At 40.0% G+C, this 24,957-nt stretch overlaps 1 protein-coding gene across 1 annotated transcript; it reads left to right on the top strand.

Moving 5' to 3' along the window:
- Window positions 1-201: 201 nt before the first annotated feature.
- LOC140170375 (large ribosomal subunit protein mL37-like) lies at window positions 202-24,484 on the top strand. The gene is made up of 7 exons (XM_072193747.1): window positions 202-305; window positions 10,495-10,919; window positions 12,970-13,100; window positions 13,451-13,566; window positions 14,485-14,673; window positions 16,942-17,087; window positions 22,411-24,484. The coding sequence occupies exons 2-7, from the start codon at window positions 10,515-10,517 to the stop codon at window positions 22,747-22,749; spliced, it is 1,326 nt and encodes a 441-aa protein (XP_072049848.1). The 5' UTR covers window positions 202-305; window positions 10,495-10,514; the 3' UTR covers window positions 22,750-24,484.
- The last annotated feature ends 473 nt before the right edge of the window (window positions 24,485-24,957 follow it).

Here is a 24,957-nt window from a genome sequence, read left to right as displayed (position 1 = left end):
GCGACCTTTTAAACAAACAAACAAATACACCGACTGAGCCGGGCGACTGAATGACCATCCAAGATCGTGGTTCACCATAATATAACCGGGAACTGCATTACAGGTTGATTAAAAATCCCATGTCAGCCTTCTTGCTGATTGATAGGATCAGTGTACACTGTGATGTATTGTACGCAAACAACCTTGAGAGGCGTGGTAAAAGCGTACGCTTTATGAAGTCCAGATGATTTAGGCTAGAAATTCGAAGAGCCATGCGAAGAACATGCTGCTGTGCTAAAATTGATCGGGCAGATTTCGCTTCACGGGTAAATTGACTTGAAATTATGATATTTAATTGTTGGTTTGTAACACAAAATAACAGTTAGTGTAAATTTGACTTAGTTGGTACCCCTGGCCTGAGCTGCTTAGCTTTGCCTTGCATGCCCTTGCAAGTTGTGATACAGACTCGGTCTCTGATTTATTTTAAGCTTACTCCATGACTCAGGGGTGGTGCAATAATTATGTGTACCCCCGGGGGAGGGGGTTGAATTATAGGGGGGGCAAAGATTTTTTGGCTGGCCAAAAGGGGGGGAGCAAGCATTTTTTGGCAGGTTGAAAGGGGGGGTCAAGCGATTTTTGGCAGGTCGAAAGGAGGGGCAAGCAATTTTTGGCACAGATATTTTGGGCACCGTTTATATTACGCCCTAAAAAGGCGTAGGAAAACGTTACGAACACGTTCTAATATGCAAAATTTCCTGCTCGCTGCGCCAAAGATTATATGTTAAGACAATTTAAGGTTTTAAATTCGGGTTCCCCAAAATCTTGTATGTATGGGGGGGGGCAAAGATTTTTGGCACGTCAAAAGGGGGGGCAAAGGTTTTTGGCATGTCGAAAGGGGGGCAAAGGTTTTTGGCACGGCCAAAGAAGGGGGGGGGCAAGCAATTTTTGGCAGACCATTTTGAGAATTCACCCCCTCGGGGGTACACATAATTATTGCACCACCCCTCATTAATCATGTTAATATTTGCCATCAAACTGCATCATTTTATATATCAAATTCAAGCCTTTGAGTGAAGAAAGCCGAAACTGAAAACCATTTTGTCATAGCACTTTCCGTAGCAAAGTTACATCTTGTCAAAGATTGACTTTTCTTATTCAATGGGTGCATCTTGTAAAGAATTCACGTAATTTGATTGGTTTTCTGGTGTATAATATCTCACAAGAGTTGATCGTGATATCAGTCAGGGCGCGCGCCGCCACGCAATGGCGGCACGCTTTGTTGCTCCTCAATGATCGCGATATAAATGCGTTCGCGTAATACACGGCGAGAATTAAGAACGCGATTCGGCGGCTTTAGATGTTCGTGATGGTTTCGTTCATTTAAAACAACGGGGATGTCCTCACAAAAGTAACTTTATTTTTTTCTTAAAAAAGGCAGTTTTTCTCGCAAAAAATTACATTAAAACTGAATAAGAATGAGAATAAATGATAGGATTTTGTCTTTTGCCTATGGTCGCATGTCACAAATAGGTCACCCTAAAATGGAGGAGCCGTAACATGAAAATGCTTTCTTCCCACTTCAAGTTTAGTTTATTCTAAAAGTATGAGACTTATTTTAGAAAGTTTGGTGTCATTTTGTAGATAATTATGTTCTTTGTCAAATGCAAAAAACCCCAAGTCAATTGGACAAGTACTTTGAGATTTATACTTCAATATGTAAGATGTGTCAATGGAGGAGCTGGGGCGGGTGAGCGGGTGAGCCCCATAGGGTTGTACACAAAATTGTGAAAATATGGCAAACTTCAAACCTTTGTATCTTAAAAAGTACAACTAGCATGGACCACAAATTGCACATATATCATCCTGGATTGTAGATCTACCTCATAGTAGATCAACTGTAACAAAAGATGTAACTAATTAATTGCCTAATTAATGCTAATTAAGACAGTTTTCCCTATATGTTACTGTACAAAGTGTGCACGTAATGCTCCGACATTTCTAAATGGCCTATCTCTTGCCTGAGCTTATTCAAAAGTACACATATTTTTAAGGAAATTTGATGAGGAATTCAATTATGCTATTAGTTTTAGTGCCAGACATGGAGGAAAAAAGTTTTGATTGATAATCTATCTATCTATACTAATAAAATAATAAGCGGTCTCCCTCTGTCTGTCTGTCCTGCTATGCGTTTCGCCGTGCTTCGACGCATCGCGCTGAAATTTCGCATATAGATAGATATCGGGAAAAGCATGTTGGCCATGTGGTTTTGAAGGTCATCGGAGGTCAAGGTCAAAGGTCAAAATTTCAAACTTTGTCCGATCGGGCCCAAACTTGGTGGGTGGAATCCTTGATAGGAGGGGAATATAATGCGCGAAATAAAATCGAGGTCAACCGAGGTCAAAGGTCATTACGGAGGGGTCAAATTTCAAACTTTGTCCGATCAGGGTCAAACTTGGTGGGTCGAAACCTTTGTATGAGGGGAGCATGAAAAACATTATATGGAGGTCATCCGAGGTCAAAGGTCAAAGGTCATGGATTTCAAACTTTGTCCTATCGGGTTCAAACTTGGTGGGTGCAATCCTTGATACGAGGGAATATATGCATAAAACAAAATTGAGGTCAACCGAGGTCAAAGGTCATGTAGGGGCTAAATTTAAACTTTGCCCTATTGGGCTTAAACTTGATAGGTCAAAGGTCATCTGGGGTCAAACAGTATCGCTATCATGCCAGTGCTCTCACAGCATCTGGGCTCTCACAGCCGCAGGTGCACTAGTACTATCTACTATACTAAAATAATAAGCGGTCTCTGTCTGTCTATCTGTCTGTCTGTCCGGCTATGCGTTCCGCCGTGCTGCGACGCATCGATCCGATATTTGGGACATGGGTAGGAGCGGGGAAAGCATGTTGACCGTGTGGTTTTGAAGGTCATCGGAGGTCAAGGTCAAAGGTCAAATTTTCAAACTTTGTCCGATCGGGCCCAAATTTGGTGGGTGGGACCCTTGATACAAGGGGAATATAGGGGCGAAATAAAATCGAGGTCAACCGAGGGCAAAGGTCATTACGGAGGGGTCAAATTTCAAACTTTGTCCGATCGGGCTCAAACTTGGTAGGTGGAATCCTTTATATGAGGGGAGCATGAAAAACATTATATGGAGGTCATCAGAGGTCAAAGGTCAAAGGTCATGGATTTCAAACTTTGTCCTAACCGGGCTCAAACTTGGTGGGTGGCATCCTCGATACAAAATTGAGGTCAGCCAGTGCTCTCACAGCATCAGGGCTCTCACAGCTGCAGGTGCACTATCTATACTATCTACTATACTAAAATAATAAGCGGTCTCTGTCTGTCTATCTGTCTGTCTGTCCGGCTATGCGTTCCGCCGTGCTGCGACGCATCGATCCGATATTTGGGACATGGGTGGGTACCGGGAAAAGCATGTTGACCGTGTGGTTTTGAAGGTCATCGCAGGTCAAGGTCAAAGGTCAAATTTTCAAACTTTGTCCGATGGGGCCCAAATTTGGTGGGTGGGACCCTTGATACAAGGGGAATATAGGGGCGAAATAAAATCGAGGTCAACCGAGGGCAAAGGTCATTACGGAGGGGTCAAATTTCAAACTTTGTCCGATCGGGCTCAAACTTGGTAGGTGGAATCCTTTATATGAGGGGAGCATGAAAAACATTATATGGAGGTCATCCGAGGTCAAAGGTCAAAGGTCATGCATTTCAAACTTTGTCCTATCGGGCTCAAACTTGGTGGGTGGCATCCTCGATACGGGGGGAATATATATGCGCAAACAAAATTGAGGTCAGCCAGTGCTCTCACAGCATCAGGGCTCTCACAGCTGCAGGTGCACTAGTCTATACTAATAAAATAATAAGCGGTCTCTATCTGTCTGTCCGGCTATGCATTCTGCCGCGCTTCGACGCATCGATGCGATATTTCGGATATGGATAGGTAACGGGAAAAGCAAGTTGACCGGGTGGGTTTCAAGGTCATCGGAGGTCAAAGGTCAAAATTTCAAACTTTGTCTGATCGGGCCCAAACTTGGTAAGTGGGGTCCTTGATACGAGGGGAATATATGCCCAAAATAAAATTGAGGTCAACCGAGGTCAAAGGTCATTACGGAGGGGTCAAATTGCAAACTTTGTCCGATTGGGCTCAAACTTGGTGGATGGAATCCTTCATATGAGAGAAGCATGAAAAACATTATATGGAGGTCATCTGAGGTCAAAGGTCAAAGGTCATGGATTTCAAACTTTGTCCTATCGGGCTCAAATTTGGTGAGTGGAATCCTTGATATGAGGGGAATATATGTGCGAAACAAAATTGAGGTCAACTGAGGTCAAAGGTCGTCTAGGGGCAAAATTTAAACTTTGCCCTATTGGGTTTAAACTTGGTGCCAGGGGAGCATCAAAAAAATACATCGAGGTCTTCCAAGGTCAAAGGTCACCTGGGGTCAATATTTCAAACTTCGCCCAATCTGGCTAAAAATATTCTCCATATCACGGGAGTATGAACACAATCCAACCGAGGTCACTTGAGGTCAAAGGTCGTATGGGGTTAAATGTTAGAGTATGCCCAATTGGGCTTAAACATGGTAAAAAGAATCATTGATATGTCAGGAACATGCCATGACGTCAAAAAGGGTCATCAGGGGTCACGCAGTATCTCTATCACACAGCCGGTGCCCTAATAGCTACAGGCTAATTACAGCTGCAGGTGCACTAGTACTAATAAAATAATAAGCGGTCTCTGTCTGTCTATCTCTCTGTCTGTCCGGCTATGCGTTTCGCCGTGCTTCGACGCATCGCGCTGAAATTTCGCATATAGATAGGTATCGGGAAAAGCATGTTGGCCATGTGGTTTTGAAGGTCATCGGAGGTCAAGGTCAAAGGTCAAAATTTCAAACTTTGTCCGATCGAGCCCAAACTTGGTGGGTGGAATCCTTGATAGGAGGGGAATATAATGCGTGAAATAAAATCGAGGTCAACCGAGGTCAAAGGTCATTACGGAGGGGTCAAATTTCAAACTTTGTCCGATCGGGCTCAAACTTGGTGGGTCGAAACCTTCGTATGAGGGGAGCATGAAAAACATATGGAGGTCATCCGAGGTCAAAGGTCAAAGGTCATGGATTTCAAACTTTGTCCTATCGGGTTCAAACTTGGTGGGTGCAATCCTTGATACGAGGGGAATATATGCGCAAAACAAAATTGAGGTCAACCGAGGTCAAAGGTCATGTAGGGGCTAAATTTAAACTTTGCCCTATTGGCCTTAAACTTGATAGGTGGAATCCTTCGTATGACTGAGGGGAGCATGAAAAAAATTGCACCAAGGTCATCCGAGTTCAAAGGTCATCTAGGGTCAAACAGTATCGCTATCATGCCAGTGCTCTCACAGCATCTGGGCTCTCACAGCCGCAGGTGCACTAGTAATAATCATAAGCGTTGTCTGTCCGTCTGTCTGTCCGGCTATGCGTTTCGCCGCGCTTCGCCGCATAGATCCCATATTTGGGACATGGGTAGGTGACGGGAAAAGCATGTTGACCGTGTGGTTTTGAAGGTCATCGGAGGTCAAGGTCAAAGGTCATGAGGGAAAATACCCCACGTGGATACAAAGCAGTAAGTGGATAAAAAGAATCCAATAGACGATTCCCAACATGTCTACAGTTGCCCAAGCAGCATGGTGCTTTTATGGGTGAATAGGTCATTCATTCATTCATTCCTGGAGTATTGCCAGAGACCATAAGGGACAACAGTTACATGTATTTTGCTTTCAAAGAAATAATGTACATGTATCTGTAGTAGCTGCAGGTGCACACAAGGCTCCCTACTGGAAGCAACGGAGTAGGAAATTAGTCTAATCGGGCTCAAATTTGGTGGGTGGAATCCTTCGTATGAGGGGAGCCTCTCACAGCATCAGGGCTCTCACAGCTGCAGGTGCACTAGTACTAATAAAATAATAAGCGGTCTCTATCTGTGTATCTGTCTGTCTATCCGCTATGCGTTCCGCCGCTTCGACGCATCGAGCGAAATTTCGGATATGGATAGGTGACGGAAAAGCAAGTTAACCGGTGGTTTGAAGGGCCCCTCGAGGTCAAAGGTCATCTAGGGGAAAATACCCCAACTGGATAGCAAAAGCAGCAGCAAGTGGATACAAAGATGTGTAATGGGCAACTCTGGACAAGTTTCATTCAGCTTTTGGCTGTTTGCCCAATTTCAAATGCACTGTAATGTCTACCCAGAATGCATTGCTGCAAAGCTACAGGTGCACTAGCATTAAGAAAATAATGAGCTCTGTGTGTTCGATGGCAATGCGTTTCTCCGCGCTTCGACGCATCATTCCGATATTTCGGACATAGATGGGTACCGGCGCGGCGCTGTTTACCGGGTAGTTTTGAAGGTCATCGGAGGTCAAGGTCAAAGGTCACAGATTTCAAACTTTGTCCGATCGGGCCCAAACTTGGTGGGTGGGATCCTTGATAGGAGGGAAATATATGTCCAAAATAAAAGCGAGGTCAACCGAGGTCAAAGGTCATTACGGAGGGGTCAAATTGCAAACTTTGTCCGATCGGGTTCAAACTTGGTGGGTCGAAACCTTCATATGAGGTGAGCATGAAAAACATTATATGGAGGTCCTCCGAGGTCAAAGGTCAAAGGTCATGGATTTCAAACTTTGTCCTATCGGGTTCAAACTTGGTGGATGCAATCCTTGCTACGAGGGGAATATATGCGCAAAACAAAATTGAGGTCAACCGAGGTCAAAGGTCACGTAGGGGCTAAATTTAAACTTTGCCCTATTGGGCTTAAACTTGATAGGTGGAATCCGTCGTATGAGGTGAGCACCAAGGTCATCCAAGTTCAAAGGTCATCTGGGGTGAAACAGTATCGCTATCATGCCAGTGCTCTCACAGCATCTGGGCTCTCATAGCCGCAGGTGCACTAGTCTATACTAATAAAATAATAAGCGGTCTCTGTCTATCTGTCTGTCCGTCTATGCGTTTCGCCGCGCTTCAACGCATCGCGCTGAAATTTCGGATATAGATAGGTATCGGGAAAAGCATGTTGGCCATGTGGTTTTGAAGGTCATCGGAGGTCAAGGTCAAAGGTCAAAATTTCAAACTTTGTCCGATCGGGCTCAAACTTGGTGGGTGGAATCCTTGATACGAGGGGAATATATGACCGAAATAAAATCGAGGTCAACCAAGGTCAAAGGTCATTACGGAGGGGTCAAATCTCAAACTTTGTCCAATCGGGCTCAAACTTGGTGGGTCGAAACCTTCGTATGAGGGGAGCATGAAAAACATTATATGGAGGTCATCCGAGGTCAAAGGTCATGGAGTTCAAACTTTGTCTATCGGGTTCAAACTTGGTGGGTGCAATCCTTGATACGAGGGGAATATATGCGCAAAACAAAATTGAGGTCAACTGAGGTCAAAGGTCATGTAGGGGCTAAATTTAAACTTTGCCCTATTGGGCTTAAACTTGATAGGTGGAATCCTTCGATGACTGAGGGGAGCATGAAAAAATTGTCATCTAAGTTCAAAGGTCATCTGGGGTCAAACAGTATCGCTATCATGCCAGTGCTCTCACAGCATCTGGGCTCTCACAGCCGCAGGTGCACTAGTACTAATAAAATAATGAGCTGTCTGTCTGTCTGTCTATCCGGCTATGCGTTTCGCTGCGCTTCGACGCATCGTTTCGATATTTCGGATATAGATAGGTATCGGGCATTCCACGTTTATGGGGTGGTTTGAAAGGTCATCGGAGGTCAAGGTCAAAGGTCAAATTTTAAACTTTGTCCGATCGGGCCCAAATTTGGTGGGTGGAATCCTTGATACAAGGGGAATATAATGCGTAAATAAAATCGAGGTCAACCGAGGTCAAAGGTCATTACGGAGGGGTCAAATTTCAAACTTTGTCCGATCGGGCTCAAACTTGGCGGGTGGAATCCTTGATATGAGGGGAACACGTAAAACTTAAAATCGAGGTCATCCGAGGTCAAAGGTCATCCAGGAGCTACATTTTAAACTTCATCTGATTTGGCTTAAACTTGGTGAAAGTAATTCTCCATATCACAGGAGCACTATCACGGCTACAGGTGCTCTTTCAGCTACAGGTACACTAGTGTCATACAAATTGTAAAATTATTTTTACAATTTTTGACCACCCTGTATGTTTAACGCAGGGGATACCAAACTCTTTCTTCCTAATTTGTTGAAGGGCCCATGCAATGTCTTTCTGAATCCATATTTATTTTGAGCTACATAGCTTTCAGAAAAAGAAAATAATGGGGTTTACCATGACATGAAAGATGCTAATTTTGTTGATGTTCCACCCTGTATATTTTTTACCCACCCTGTATTATGATATTATACTTTGTTGATTTGGCATCCTTGTAATATTTTCCAGCTTTCCAGAAATGTATACTTTTAATGGTCTAAAATGTATTCATTAAAAGTTGTGTTGAAGTTAATCAAAATTGGTGATATTTTTATCATATTACATTATGTTACACAAAAGATGACCAATTCATGACATGCGACCCTATCAATATCGTGTCATAATGGATGGGCTGGCCAATATTTTTTATCGTAGTGGATACGGCTGCGCCGGCATCCACTACTCAAAATATTGGCCAGCCCATCCATTATGACACGATATTGATAGGCAAAAGACAAAATCCTATCATTTATTCTCTAATCATCAAAAATATTTCGGCCAATATTTAATGCATCAATTAAAACACAAAATAGTCTCATGATAGTGCAGATTTTCTATGTTTAACTGCTGTCAAAATCCCTCTAAATTCCATGTGCGATTGTCTCATCACCATCATGCCTTAAAAAAAATCATATATTTGGCCTTTTTGGGTCAAGTGTAAGCCAGGCATTTTCGGGCGGGCTTGCGGGTACCCGCCCGAGATTACATTACCCGGGCAGGAAATACCGGGTGCTCGAAATTCCTAAAAAAAAAATGTACATATTGACCCATGGCCTGGGCATGGTCATGTTTTTTGAGGTGGGACCCAGTGTCACATCTTGCAATTTGTCAAAAATCAACTCCTTTTTTTGTATTTCTGATTACGGTACCGGTATATTTCAAAAAGTTTTCACACAAAATAGTAAAAGTATACATTTTTAGAAAGCATAATATATGTGACACGATGGAAATGAGTCGGATGTCGCTAATATTGATTTTGAGATATCGGCAAGGAAAGTGTTAAAATTCTTTTGTTTTATATTGTTTTCACAGCGACTGATAAATTCACGTAACTTCACAAGAAAAGGCGTATCAACATGGGGTTTTCACTTTCTGAAAGCTCTAAATGTCCTCTTTAGAAACATGTGTAAAACTCATTTTCGACCAGGGCCGACATGTGACTCATCCCCCTTGATCATGTCACATATTGTCATGATTGCAAATCTGTAAAGTTTGAAAAATAACGAAAAAATTTATTTCTTTATTACCGTACCGTACTCCAATATTTCTACATAGTATATTAAATTGGAAAATAAACTTGATATTTGGAATGTACATGGTTAGTCCTTTCATTAAATATGGGTGTGAAAAAAAGTTCTACAATTAAATTTATGTAAAATGCCATTCTAGAGCAATGACGTCATGGTTATTTGTGCTCATTTGTCGTCAGGCTTCATTGAATTATTGGGACGTCACTGCTCTAGACAATTTTGGCGCGGGAATTTTGAATATCGCGTGTTGAGAGGCTGTTTTTATTCGTTTTTATGGTTAATATATGAGTTTGTTTTAAATAAAACCATGTGATTCGTGCTTGATAATTATTTTTGTAACATATAAGACATAATGTTGTGAATGTGATTGCCGGACACTTCCTTTAATATCATTCATAATCATTGTTTATAATATCTTTTAAACTTTATTCATAAAACTTGGATAAATTTTACAACACGGATTACAACACTGAACACTGAAAATGGATTCTAGAAAATGGTAACTTCGGACTCTATCTTAATTGTTTGAATTGCAATACATGTATCTCAAAAAGTAAATAAAGTTTTTACTTTCCACAGTTTTGGCTAGATAAATTGGCAACAAAATGAGACTAAAACTATCTCATTCTTGAGATCTAGGACAAAATGTTTTGAAAAAAAAGAAAAAAATGTAACACCGCCACATTTTTCTATACCCCAATTCATGAATCATTATGCATTCACCTCACTACGAATGGTAGGGAGCTTTGGCAAAAATTGCATTGATCATTTCATAGCGAGCATGTACATGTAGAAGGATTCAAATATCACATATGTACATGTATACTTTTGAAGGTCCTGTGATTCTTTGGGTTAAGTTGTAAAAAGGGCTGAAACCACATCACCTTGTTTTAACATTCATAACTCATAAAATACTCAAAATTGAGATACAGGAAGGAGAATTGAGAACCCCAGTACTATGAAAAAAATAAGGTACAGGGAAATCAAAGATTAAAAACAAAGTTAATATTCCCAGTAAGTTCCCACAAATTTTATTTTTATTTTCAGGTTAATTCATCTGTGACAACATGGCAGCTTACCGAATCGGCATACCTGTCTTATTTCGGCATCAATCTAGAACAGCGCCCTCTACATGCTTCCTTGCATCCCGTCGCCATTACAAACCGAAACCTACCCAAAACCATGACCCTAGAGCGGACAAACCATGGTTTCAGAAACTCCAGTTGGAAAAGGCAAAAGAAGAAAAAAAGACACTTGGGCGTAAAATTGATGAGATGTTTGGCTTGGAGCCAGCAATTCCTCCACCAAAGCGGGATACAGTTACCTTTGGTGATGAGAGAGTAGAGTCTGACGAAACGAATCCTCTGTATAAGGAGAAGCCTGTATTTATGTGTGTACCAAGGACTAATTTCCATGAGGGTGAGGGACAGGCTATGTGGCTAACAAAGGCAAAACCTATGGGAGATGGCAAGGTAATCTCAACCCCGATGAGAACTACCTGCTGATTGGCCAAAAAGGAGTTTTCATTATCAATTGGACCAATCAGCAACATTGTTAGAATAATTTCACCACACCAAAAAAATTGGGGTGAATATTTGCAAAAAAACTCTCCATTCTGATTGGTGATTAAAGTGAAGATATCATGTAATTGACCAATCAGAGGCAATGTTAGATCGGCAGGTAGCGCTCAGGGAGTTAAATTGAAATTACAGGCAGTACAGACTGCAAAGCCAGGAATCATCCTGTGTTCTTGAGGAAAGTTCAGGAGTGTAGCTAGTAGTGTGGAGTCTGGCAATGACCGAATGTTGCCCTCTATGAGAGGATACAGCCGACCTGTCCTATAATGACTCTTCTAGACAAATTTTGTACAGAGTGTGCAAAAGTTTACTTATTCAGTGTTTGGTCATAATCAAGGCATGCAAGGTGAATTTTGATGGACTCTAGCTGAGTCTAGCAGATGGATTGAAATTTAGATTTGGCTGTTTGGCGCAAGAGGATTAGAGACTATGAGTGTTGAAACACTGCAGTGATTGTGTCATTTCACAAGACAGAGCAAGGAATACCTGCTCCTTTCTGGTTAAAAAATGTTTGTTCATGACTTCCTCAAAATACTGAAATTTAAAATTTCTGTGGGCTTTTCATATATATCAACAAAATATTCATTTCTGATATGCTAAATATAATGTTTGCAGGCTAGAATGTCAAAAGACTAATTTGTGCAGTGAGAGTCATACATTGTAGTGTACACTTGGACATGTACCATATTGTTTGTAATAAATTTTTTTTCATTGACAATTCACTTACAATAAACGCCCCCCTTTTGGAAAAATGCAACACCCCCGGGGCGTTTATTACAAACAATACGGTACTTGCAAATTGCCATTGCTATAATCAATATTGAAATTAGACTATGCCATAGTCTATTTTTGATGTTAATCATGATGAAAGCATTCAGTTGAACTCGAAATTATACTGATATTAATTACATCAAAATACTAGTATAAAATTGTTATGAAAAAGTTTATATAATTATATTAGTGACAGTAAAAGTAAAGTGTACGTAGGCTTATATTATTGAATGCAACATATCATCATGTCATAATTGTATTGGCACTTCAATACTGAACAATTCTGATTTTAGAATCTGCCAGTTTATTAATCGCGAAATTCCAGGTTAAAAATAGACTATGGACTTTTGATTTTAAACAGGATTCTGAATGGGCAAAGTCCCTAACACTCACACTGTCAATCATACTTGTTTATCAATCAAATTTAACCGCAAGCAAATACGAGACGCGTTCATGCACTTATTGACGCGTTCATGCAATTAGACAACACAAAGGCAGGGTAGGCCACATACTTGTGTACCATGTAGTTATTAATGGTAATGACAGGTACCCGGAGGATTTAAATCATAACGAGATCGGGGCGACCAATCACAAGCCAGATCCATTTAAAGATGCATTACATCATGGCCAATTTTAGTAGGCCAGATTTCCAACAATCTCAACCGTGACAGCCGTGTTAAGCATGAAAACTGCAATCCAATGTCAGTAGTCCACTTGGGAAGCTAACAAACAGAGGGAGTAGGGTGACTGAAAAGAACAGATGTGAAAATCTATCAATTGTGCACACATTAATTAAATCAGAGTTTTAAGCTTAAATACAATATCCAGAGTATGCACAATGGGCAAGTGGACTACGGTGTAGTCTATATTGAAATCTGCTGTAAGATTGTAAGATAAACCCTAACCAGTGTTCGAATTAAGGAAAAATAAATGGTTGTCCCACGGACAACCAGATTACAATTTCTGGTTGTCCGTCAATGTTTTTGGTTGTCCGTAGGCCTGAAAAGGTGACTTGGCTACAGATTTATGGTTGTGCGGCGGACAACCGAATCAGTATTTTTGGTTGTCCGGCAACTTTTTTAGTTGTCCTGGGTGAACGGACAACCAAAATTTCGAACGCTGACCCTAACCCTACGTGTATTCATTGAATGATTTCTTTCATTATCCATACCAGATGCCACAACAGATTCAAGATCTAGCAGAGACAGTTGAAATCCCTGACATGGAGGAGAAGGTTCACCAGGCCATATTACACACAAGATTGTATGACTCAGAGGTGACGTGGATCCATACAAAGAGATATGGGTAGGTGGGGTTTGTGTATAGAGAATGCATGGGAAGTTTATATAGACCACTTGACATCATTGTTTATCATCAAAGGCGAGAGACTGGCCTATCGATATGCTTGAACAAACCGCTATTATGTTCAATGACTTTCTTGTACTATGAAATGTGGTGGGCGATTTAAAATGCACGTGCCCTGAGCTAACTACCAAACGTGCACACTGCAGGGCAAAGAACAATGGAAATTGCCATAATTTTTCATACCAGGATGAACAAGTTGCACCCCTGCCATATTTTTTTTTGCCAATAAAGCTGCCAAAAGTTGTGTGTATCTGAATTAAAAGTACATCAAATGTTTTGCTTTGTTTCAGCCTAAGACAGATAGACTCATTACTGCGAATCAGTTCAGTACTTGGGACAACCTACCCAGAGTTACAGCAGAGAGCTACAGCCCGTGGCGCCTATGTTATGGCTAGATATCATAGAGGTAAGAGACATAATTCATAGTCAGGCCTCAAATTTTAAGAATGCCACCAAGGCCATGTACGCATGTCCTCTGGTGTCCTAAATTTCAAAGCATTATTTGGTATTTAGTAGCCTTGAAAGTGAGTGCCCTTCTAAAATGAATTTTGAAGCCTGTTCAGGGGCGTAGCCAGGGGGAGCCAGGTGGGGTGGGGGGGGGGCAGACTGCCCCCCCAGAAAATTTTCAGTTATAAAATGGGGACAGCATAGAGTAAAGTGTCCTTAAAATGACTGAAAATGGGACCAAAAATTGGCAAGTGGGGACGGAAATTTGGCTTTGCCCTCTCATGCTAAAATCCTGGCTACACTACTGAGCCTGTTCATAGTCCAATCCTATTTAGTTGATGCGTCTTGTCAAGAATCTACACAATTTGATTGGTTTTCAGGTAACCATTATCAGACAATAGTTGATGCTGATATAAGACAGCATGTATTCTTGACAAGACACACCAAGTGAATAACCCAGCAAACACAAAACGTTTTCGGCATCCGCAAATAGATTCATCAGGATTGTCCATTAAAATTATATAAAATTGTTCTTAAACAAATCCAAATAAAGGTGATGTTAACATACCTCAATGACGTTTCGTTTTGAGAAAGTGCTGTGTTACAGCACAAAACGTCATTGAGGTATGTTAACATCACCTTTATTTGGATTTGTTTAAGAACAATTTTATATCGTCCCAATAAAGCCGTTTGTCTCTATGTATTGTATGATGCAACTGTAATTTTTTTTCGTCTGTGCCCCCCAAATTATTTTTGCCCCCGACCAAAAAAGCTGGCTACGCCCTGTTACCTTAATTCTTTGGCTTATATATCGGTATGAACAGACGGTGACGTTTGAATGAAATGTGATGGTAAAAAAATGTCATTTTCCCCGTAGGTGATGATCTTGTTGCAACTCAAGGCAACCCACATGCCCTCCTGATGACCAGTAAGAATCCTCTACCAGCATTAGTAGACCAAGAAGAAGTCGCTGCCAGCAAGGACTATGAGCTGCCCTCATTCTATCCGATATCACCTACCATTGACTTGATAGAGACTAATATCTATAAGGGTGACAATTTCACAGGTATGATACAGGCATTTGAAATTTCTGTTTCCACAGACTTCCACATTTTCAATGGGCTATTCCATTTAAAATCCACATTACCCCTGTGGAAGATTTTGGAAATATCTTCCACAGGGGTAGTATGTTTTTCAAATGTAATTGGTCAGAGTTATTCATTTTGAAACCCATACTCCCCCTGTATTGTGGCTTTACCTATATAATTGTGTATTCTATCACAATTGATACTCCCTCTGTGGAAGACTTTATAGCTAAATCTTCCACAGGGGTAGTGTGGATTTTAAATGGAATAGCCCAATTCTGGTGTTTCAAAATCCCATGTCTGTCCATCCTTGTCAGGATGACTGGTGCACACTACAGTGCTCCCAGTACAAGGAGGAATACAATAAGAATTGGCGATAATGGTTAAATTCACAGAATGTAAAAATGCGCCAAAATCCACAATATACTGCTGTAAAATTGTGTGATTACTGTAAAACCCCTTCTACAGGCATATATAGTGTTTTTGATGAAAGTTAAATTAATTCGATATATGCATAAATATGCCAATACAATAGATTGATCTTACAATAATACTTGTTTGTATGTGCTTGGATCTATAATTTATTTGCTCTAATTCCGTAATGGCGCCTGGATTAATTTAGCTTTATCAGAAGCACTCTATATGCTTGTAGACGAGGTTTTACGGTATATATGCATTTGGACGTAAAAAGTGGTACATGTACTTTGTTTCTGAAGTTGGCACTACCAAATGATATCGCCACTATAATCTGGATGAGATGTGGATGAAATGGTGATTTTCAGACTGTAAATGGCGAGTAATAAATTTACACTTGTTATATTGTTACACAGCATTGACTGTCACAGATCTTGATCTAGGCTAGGCTAGTGAATTTCTGCATTTTTGTCTGAGGCCACTCAATGCCTAAATGGTAACAGGTATCAAGATACAGGTTTTAGAATTAGGAGTTTCTTTCTTCCAAACACGACCCATTGTCATACAGGCTTTGATTTAGATAAGGCTATTCCAGTTGACATCCATACACCCCCTATGGAAGACATGACCTTAACCTCCCACACAGGAAGTGTGAATTTCAAATAGGATGACCTGAATGGGTGACTCCATTTAAAGTCTAGACTGGGGGAAATCCAAGTCATGTCTTCCATAAGGGGTGTATGGATTTCAAATGCAACAGCCCATTGCAAAATTGAGACATCTCAAGATTGGTTATTTATTAACATAATATGTGACGTGATCTGGTCCATTGGGGCCAAAGGCGGCAAATTTAAAACTGAGATAAAGATAAAAATATGGAGTAAAAAACAATAAAATACATAAGAAAATAGACGTCAAAAAACTTCATAACTTGAGAACCAAGTATGCTAGACCTTTGGTGTTTTCAGTAAATGATAGCCTATCGTATTTATAATGTAATAATTACAGTAACTCAATTTTCAAAAATGCCTACTTTAGCCCCCGTGGACCAGATCGTGTCACATATTGTAGTAGGTTGCATGGGACCCAAAAGGAGGGTTTGAGTTTCATTTAACAAAGGTCAATATTTAGAGGTAATAACTGCGCATCGGTTATTTGGAAGGCATTTGAAAAATCTAAACATTTGCCTTGGAACCAGCGTGAGCGCAGTTTGTTCAACGCACAACACGGCACGTGTGGAGGTTACTAATATTTACACTGACGGTGCAGAGAGCTTTTGAATATTAGTAACTGTGTTCCGTGTTTGCATTTTGGCAAGTAAATAAAAATGATTGGATCGCATGTATCACATTTATTCATGAGGTTATGATTATGAATGAGTAGGATGGCACTCTCTTTTGCCCATGGTGTATATTGCATACTTTGCATAAATACAATTGGCTCATTCAGTTATCCCACGGTTACAACAACAGACCAGTAATCTGATTGGGGGCACATGGGTCAGAACTCCCCGCTGTTCCCCAGTAAAAACCAAAATTACAAAAATTTTGTGCAAAATTGGTTGATTTTGCACCCCCTGAAATTCACTTTTCCCCCTCAATGCTTTTATGGCCCCCCGAAAAAAAATTCCTGGCGGCGCCACTGATAGGAATCTATAATACTCCCCCTATGGAAGGCACAACCACACAGTACAGGGAGTGTAATTTGAAATCTTCATGTGTCGGAGATTATGATTGTGTCTTTCATAGGTGGAGTATGGTTTCAATTTTTTATTCTGTTTACTGCAAGTTTGTGCAAGAAGTTTTAATATCCAAGTGTCTTTGTGTTTATTACAGGGTTTCAAGATGGCTACCCTTTCCCCCATGCACACACACTGTTCATGCTGAATACCAAGTGGCAGACAGATCACACATTTCTTGTATCCAGAGGCATCATGTATGCCCATGCACACGCCGTGACAAGGGCAATGAAACAACATGGTGTAAGTTATACGAGTGGATATTTATACGTAGTGGTAGATAAAATGAGGGCCAATCCATATCAATTCAACAGAGGCCTCCACATTGACCCTCTTGGAATTAGCTGATATGCTCATGATGTGTTCCCAATATGCCAAAATGAAGAAATCCGGCAAAAAAAAAATCACAAATATTTTGGTTGCTAAGGAACAGCCCCACCTAGCAACCATCAATATTGCCATTGTTATGGACCTTTTTTCCCCTTCAATAATTTGGGGGTCATTTTGTCACATAAACTAATGAAAGGAAGACCCCAATTATATCAATTATGTTTGACCCATATGTCCTCTTCACATTTTGGGGATAAAAGGAAAAAAAAATATGTATCGTTTCTCCGCAGGGGGTAATTAAAAAAGGCATTTTATCACATTTAGTAATTTAAGATGGTACTTTCAAGGGCTTTAACTCTATTAAAGAAGTGCTTGATAAAGTTATTGTTTGTGGCAGGCTAGAGCCCAGTGGGAGTACTCGAGAGTTACGAAGAAAAAAAAATTCAGATGAACAGCGCCCTCAAAGTTGAGATTTTCCATTTTTGGCCCTATTTTAAGGGGAAATTTGGACCTGTGGCACTCCATGTATTTCTCTACTTTTTCATGGTTTTAGTAAAGCAGGCAGTCTATTTTCAAAATCTATAGTGCTTTGTTTGTATATTTTTGGTTTAAATTGATTTTTAGGCCTCCGAAATTGCCGAAAAGCATGCAATTTCCCCATATCTCAGAGAATACAGGATTTATTATGGGTTTTCCATTGCCTGTAACTTTATCAAACTGACTCAGAAAAGTTTTATATTGAAGGAAATGGTTATCTACCATAAGAGGTTTGGATTGCTGTGAAAACAAGCGGTCACAAATTCTATAACATTTATGTAACGCGCCCTCAAATTTGAGATCTTATTAATCAAATTGAATGATCAAATTTGGCCAGCGCCAAAGTCAACAATTTTTTTTTCCAATACTATCATAGATAAGTTTAGAAGCCTCTAAAACACATAAAAACATTCTTTGACACGAGGTTATACGAGGGGGTATCCAAAAGTTTTTGACATCACCCAGAAGTGAAAGAGCTATACCGGTGAAACTTTGTCAGTGTAATCACTGGTCCTTATGTACATTATGGTCCAAAAATGGTCTCATAAGTATGTTTACTTTCTTTACAGGTGGCGCTTAGATGGGAAGTAGGCGATAACCTTTTCATGATAAGATCCTCCACTTTCTTGAGTTTTTTCACTGTGGCGCATCATCCATAAATGATGGACGCCCACTTCTTGGCTCATCTGTGAGGGACATGTGGCCAGTTTGGAAATTCCTTTTTCAAAAAGCAATAGTGCCATATGATGGGCAATCATCACCGTAGATTGCTTTCATTTCATCATAGATTTTCTGAGCATTGCAGGCCTAACCTTTCAAATGCAGGAACTTAATCACGCTGCGTGCCTCAATTTTCATCATCTTGCAGGTTATGCACCTACTGCCCATCTAGCGCCACCTGTAAAAAAGTAAATATACTTATGAGACCATTTTTGGACCATAATGTACATAAGGACCAGTGATTACACTGACAAAATTTCATCCGTATAGCTCTTTCACTTCTTAGTGATGTCAAAAACTTTTGGATACCCCTCGTATAAGGTGTCATACAGAATATGTTTTTTATGTGTTTTAGAGGCTTCTAAACTCATCTATGATAGTTAATTTTACCTTTTTTTTTTTTACTTTGCCCAAATTTGATAATTTTGTGAAAAATCGTCTAATTTTCGGCCATTTTAGGCTCGCTATAAGTAATATTAATGGGCTAAATATCATTTTTGTGACTATAATTATTAAAAGTAGTCTCACATGTGTTCTCTTTTCACACAAAAAAGAAGGAAAATAAGTGCAATATTACTAAATTGGTCAGTGAAATCCATTGAAATTCAATTTGATTAATAAGATCTCAACTTTGAGGGCGCTTTTCATAAATGTTATAGAATTTGTGACCGCTTGTTTTCACAGCAATCCAAACCTCTAATGGTAGATTACAATTTCCTTCAATATAAAACTTTCGGGCAATTTCGGAGGCCTAAAAATCAATTTAAACCAAAAATATACAAACAAAGCACTACAGATTTTGAAAATAGACTGCCTGCTTTACTAAAACCATGAAAAAGTAGAGTAATACATGGAGTGCCACAGGTCCAAATTTCCCCTTAAAATAGGGCCAAAATGGAAAATCTCAACTTTGAGGGCGCTGTTCATCTAAATGAAGCGCTTCAGTATTTTTTTTTCTTCGTAACTCTCGAGTACTCCCACTGGGCCCCAAAAAAAAAAAAAAATAACTTTAACAAGCACTTCTTTAATAGGGTTAAAGCACCATGAAAGTACCAACTTAAATTACTAAATGTGATAAAACGCTTTTTCAATTACCCCCTGCGTAAAACGATGCGTATTTTTTCCCCGTAAATGTGAAGAGGACATATGGGTCAAACATAATTAATATAATTGGGGTCTTTCTTTCATTAATTTATGTGACAAAATGACCCCCAAATATTGAAGGGTTAAAAAGGTCCATAACAATGGCAATTTTGGTGGTTGCTAGGTGGGGCTGTTCCTTAGCAACTAAAATATCAGGCGGCATAGGAAGCGCAACACGTGACGTACGAGGCTGGCGAAGATACAGGGCTGACAGCCCCGTTCAAAATACACGGTTAGCAATTACAAATGGCAAATTAACATACTTGCAGTGTGGTACACCGTCGCATACTCGACGGTTTTAGAGTAAGATAATTTTGCTTTGACACCACATAACAAATTTAGAATTGTTTATGAAGATTTCATGATTATGTGTTAATCCAATGGCGACCTCAAAATTGGGGATATCGCTTCCATCACCGCCTGTAAAATATTTGTAATTTTTTTTTCGCCGGATTTCTTCATTTTGGCATATTGGGAACACATGAGTATATCAGCCAATTTCAAGAGGGTCAATGTGGAACTTGCTGAAAATCCTGTTGATTGATATGGACTGACCCATGAATTAAAGTTTTAACTTCAACACTACACTATTTTTCGCTCACCTGGAACGTTTTCACTGGTCCGACTAGCGTCTTCAGCAGATGGTGATGCTGTGTTGATATCTTGTCTACAATCAGGATATCTCTCACTCACTCAAAAACCGAGACTAAATCGTGACCAAGGACTAGAAATAGATGGTGCTGATGCCCGGGGGGGCTACATCGTAACATCCTATGATGTCATTCTGTCAATCATATGACGTCATCAGTGACAGATATCCCGATTGTAGACAAGATATCATCACAGCATCACCATCTGCTGAAGACGCTAGTCGGACTAGTGAGAACGTTCCAGGGGAGCGAAAAATAGTGTAGTGTTGAAGTTAAAACTTTGATTCATGGTGTAAGTCATTTGTGACCCGCTACCACGAAATAAGCGTAAAGTCGCAAGTTGTTAGTTTTGTGACATCCTGGCTGCTGAGTTGATGTGCTTTGTTTGCCGTGCACTTGTACAAGTCAGAAGTATGTCCTTCGTGAGTGGCCCATTGTGTCCCATTCAAAAAGGATGCACAGACAGGCTTGAACAGTGCATGTGAAACAAAGAACACCAACGCAGTAGCCAGTCTTAAACTACCAACTTGCGACTTTACGCTTATTATTCATTTTTTTGTTATCGGGGGCAGTTCAATATGAGATGGATATTGGTGTAGGGCTGACACTTTCACAGTAAAGGGATTCGGTGAGAGCAAAATTTAGGGTGAGTCCCAAAAAGAAGCCTCGAACATTGAATTTCCAGTTCTAAATGGCTTTGTTATTTTAAAATAAGTAACAAAATCGGTGATAAATGAAAGTCAAATTGAAAAACAAGTACCTTTGAGTGGTACATTGAATGGAAAAATGAGGGTTTTTTGGGTGACAGAGCATGTGTTTGGAAAAAAATATGAGTCTGAGAGCGATGTTGAAAAAGGGGTCTTAACAGCCCTACATATGCATCACCTCCAAAGTGGTAGCGTCCCCCCCCCAAAAAAAAATGTTTATGATAGTACATCCCTTTTGTGTATATATGTGATGTTACCCAGGGGGTAGGTACACAGTATAGACTGGATCTATATGTGACGCGATCAAGCAAAATCAGCAGAAATATTGATTTTGAGATATACTCCAAAATGCCCCCATGCGGGTATGTTACAATGGCAGAAATAATAGAAATTGGATATTTTATTTGTCCATTTTCAAATCAAATTTAGTGATGAACAAATCATGTTTTGTTTGGCCATGCGCATCAAATATTTCATGGGCCCGAAATTAAGTTTGTAAAGAAATCCATGATAACAAAATATAATGTAACACGGAAAAACAGTGGCATGATCGACGGGAATTATATAAATAAACATTAATTTTCACCAGGTTCGCCGTCGCAAATAATAAAGGAGACAATAAAATTATTTCTCGCATTTACGGCTCTAGCTACTATGGGCTATTTGCGGGGAGGAGATAAGTTTAAGTGACCGCTTATGGGTTCGAATTTCAACCAGCCTAATCATGAAGCTCCCGTGGCCAAGTGGTTAAGGCATAGGTCTCGTAAACCTGAGGTCCTGGGTTCGATTCCCAGGCGGGATCACTTTTTCTCCTTGTCTCCTTTATTATTTGCGACGGCGAACCTGGTGAAAATTAATGTTTAAAATATAATGTGTCATCATGATTTCTTTGCAAACTTACATGATTTTTTTACAAACAGACCCGTTACTAGGATGTCAAGATCTTAATGTTTGTTTGTTTGTTTGTTTAAACTGTCTCTCCGTGTGGAGACACACTTGGGTCCTGATGGGACCAGGCTCAAACAAAATGCTCAAGCCAGGCTAAAGAGCCTATAGAAGCATGCTGGCCTATATGGAAAGAGAAGTGAGAAACAGATTTGAAGACAAAGAACAAGGAAAAGAAGGCCACTCCCAACAATCAAGTTAATAATTTGACTGTCAGCCTTTGGGTCAAGAGAAAGGAAGTGCTTAATTCAATTTCAACTGCCACTGAGGCTATAATTTGGTTCATCTAAAGTTTGGTAGTGACGTCAATGCTTCTTCGCGGTTGCGCCATAAGCGTATCAAAAACCCCGCATGTACGTGTGCGTGTACACTCAGGGCGTTTTACTTTACGCGCGCGATTTGATACTCCTGCGAGGGAAAATGCACATACGTCACTACCAAACTTTAGATGAACCAAATTATATGTGGATGTATATTATTACATTACTCTATCACTTTTTTAACATTCTGTAAAACATTTTGTACCAATTTCAGGTTTTGGAAGAGATAGACCTACCACATCCCATTGTAGTCCAATGCGTCGCATCCGACGGCGTCCGCTTCCACTTCATCCATTTCCAACTAAACACGCTCAGACACACAACGGATGACGGAATCAAAAACATGGTCTGGGTGGACAGAGACAATTACCTATTCACCGATATGTATCCACAAGACATCCATATCTTCAGGACAAGGAAGAATCGTAAGACGAAGCGGTCGTATATTCGTAAGATGAAGACGAGGAGAGACCCATTACTAGGATGTCAAGATCTTAATGTGGATGTATATAGGAAGTTTTTGGCTTGTTATGTGAATGGAGCAGTCAGTTAATGTATATACAACTAACAGTATGCCATAAATGTTATGAAATTTACCCCGCATATGCAGACTATCCCAACCTTAAGTTTGCAGCTGCCTTTTTCCCCAAGCTCAAATCTTGGGGCTGCAAGACAAATCAATGTCTAAACCTTTAAACTGACTTTTAGCACAACAAATTCAACAAACCTTGAATTTTTGATGTGTGACACACATCTTCATCAGAAGAAGTCCTGTGATGTTGTGTTGGACTTCACTTGCCCTTTTGTTGACCATTGGTAATTTTGGTCGAATCTAGGCGTTGAATAAAGATGGCAACTGCAGTCCTTGGTGATTTGTTCTTAATTTGGGATGACCTCCCATACTAACAGGGGTACCCTCTATCATCCCTGTCTAAAACATTTGTGTATCCCAAATCAACACATGCTTTAAAAGTTACCTTGTCAGAGTCTTTGTTTAGCAGCGACATGATAGCAGAGTCCAATATTAATCTACACACAATGCTAAATCAACACCCGACTTTCAAGGAGGTGACATGATTTTATTCATGTAAATTTTGTTTTTGAGAATCTTTGTGAGATTAATAGATTGACTGATTCTCGCCAAAATGCTAGCCCTGCATGCATCAAGCTCAAAAGAAGGTGGTATAATCAAAGACAGAATTTAAAAGACTAGTTAGTGTTTGACGTCATCTCTCAAAACTCTAATTGGAAACTTTCTTTCCTGAAGGTACCATGTCAACAATGCCTAGAAATATTGCTTTTTGCCTTGAAAAATTAGCGTAATTTTCTGTGATTCTTTTTCTCCGTTAGGCACCAGATGAATCAACCTTCCTTTTACGTGCTTACCAATCGAGGGTCATGGAGAATTTGATTGTCAGTGATCTTTGAATTTTGTCTTCTGAATTTTTAATTCTGTCTTTGATTATAACCATTGGGTTAGACTTAATGGTGTACCATGCAAAAAAGGAGGTTGGTGCACATCAGTATTAACAAGCAAGGGGTGGGGCAATATATCCCCCCCCCCCTCGGGTCATTATGCCATTGAGTCCAAGTTAGCTTGTATTAAGGTTATAGTCTTGTACTATTACCAAATATCAACACATTTGTCAGAGCAGATTATTTTGGGACACTATGTACATGTGGACATTTGTGACCTGTTATATCAAAAGATACCTTAAAGTGGCCATCCTACTGTTGGTTCAAGTTTCTAAGGGTTGAAATTTATAAATTGTGTTATGTCTGTCATCAAAGTTACAGGTGTAAGTCAGTTCCTCTAATGATGGTGAACTGGCCAAGTGGGATGACCCTTTAAGTTGGTCACATGGCACATCTTTAAATATACCTGTAACAAAGCCCAGGAAGTGAGAACATAACAATTTCTTTTGTAGGCTGATTTAAGGCACTTTTTGCTGAAATGGGTCACATAATTGTAATATGTGACATGACCTGGTCCATGGGGGCCAAAGGAAAATTTAATTTGAAAATTAAGTTACTGTAATTGTTACGTTATACATACAATAGGCTATCATTTACTGAAAACACCAAAGGTCTAGCATACTTGGTTCTAAAGTTATGAAGTTTTTTGATGTTTATTTTCTTATGTATTTTCTTGGTTTTTTTACTCCATATTTTTACCTTTATCTCAGTTTCAAATTTGCCGCCTTTGGCCCCCATGGACAGTTGGATGCTCACACCATTGTTGCATATCTGCGTAAAAAAACAATAGAATACAAACTGTGCATGCTTTCTGTAGCTTTTATTTAGGACATAAATAAAATTTGTGCCGTCCATATCTACAATAGAGGTGCACATTACTCATGTGTGACTTCTAACAAAAGGTGCTGGTTCCTGTAGTATTCCTCATTCAAACCAATTCAATAGAGGTTATCCACTTCACTCATGTGTGACTTCTAACAAAGGCGCTGGTTCCCGTAGTATTCCTCATTCAAACCAATTCAATACACAACCTCAGAGTTACCTGCATGACTTTGGCAGGTTAGTTTGAAACAGTCATGGTTGCACATGCAGGTACCTCTTTTGAAAGTCCTAAACAAGGTATAGCAGTCGTTGATAGGATATGCAGCTTATAGAACACGGATACCCTCTATGCCTTAGAGATACCTGCATGACTTTGGCGAGCTATTTTGCAACAGTCATGGTTGCACATGCAAGTACTTCTTTTGAAAGTACTGAACAAGGTATAGCAGTCGCTGATAGGATA

Source organism: Amphiura filiformis, chromosome 14, assembly GCF_039555335.1.
Source record: "Amphiura filiformis chromosome 14, Afil_fr2py, whole genome shotgun sequence".
NCBI lineage: Eukaryota > Metazoa > Echinodermata > Ophiuroidea > Amphilepidida > Amphiuridae > Amphiura > Amphiura filiformis.
Note: the sequence above shows the minus strand (reverse complement) of the source record. Positions and strands in the feature narration are given on the sequence as shown.

Bases quoted from the DNA above. Each gene is read 5' to 3' on its own strand.
- LOC140170375 (XM_072193747.1), top strand. From the start codon at position 10,515: ATGGCAGCTTACCGAATCGGCATACCTGTCTTATTTCGGCATCAATCT. The intron at 13,101-13,450 runs GTAGGTGGGGTT...GCTTTGTTTCAG, and splicing joins ATCCATACAAAGAGATATGG to CCTAAGACAGATAGACTCAT. The intron at 13,567-14,484 runs GTAAGAGACATA...TTTTCCCCGTAG, and splicing joins TATGGCTAGATATCATAGAG to GTGATGATCTTGTTGCAACT.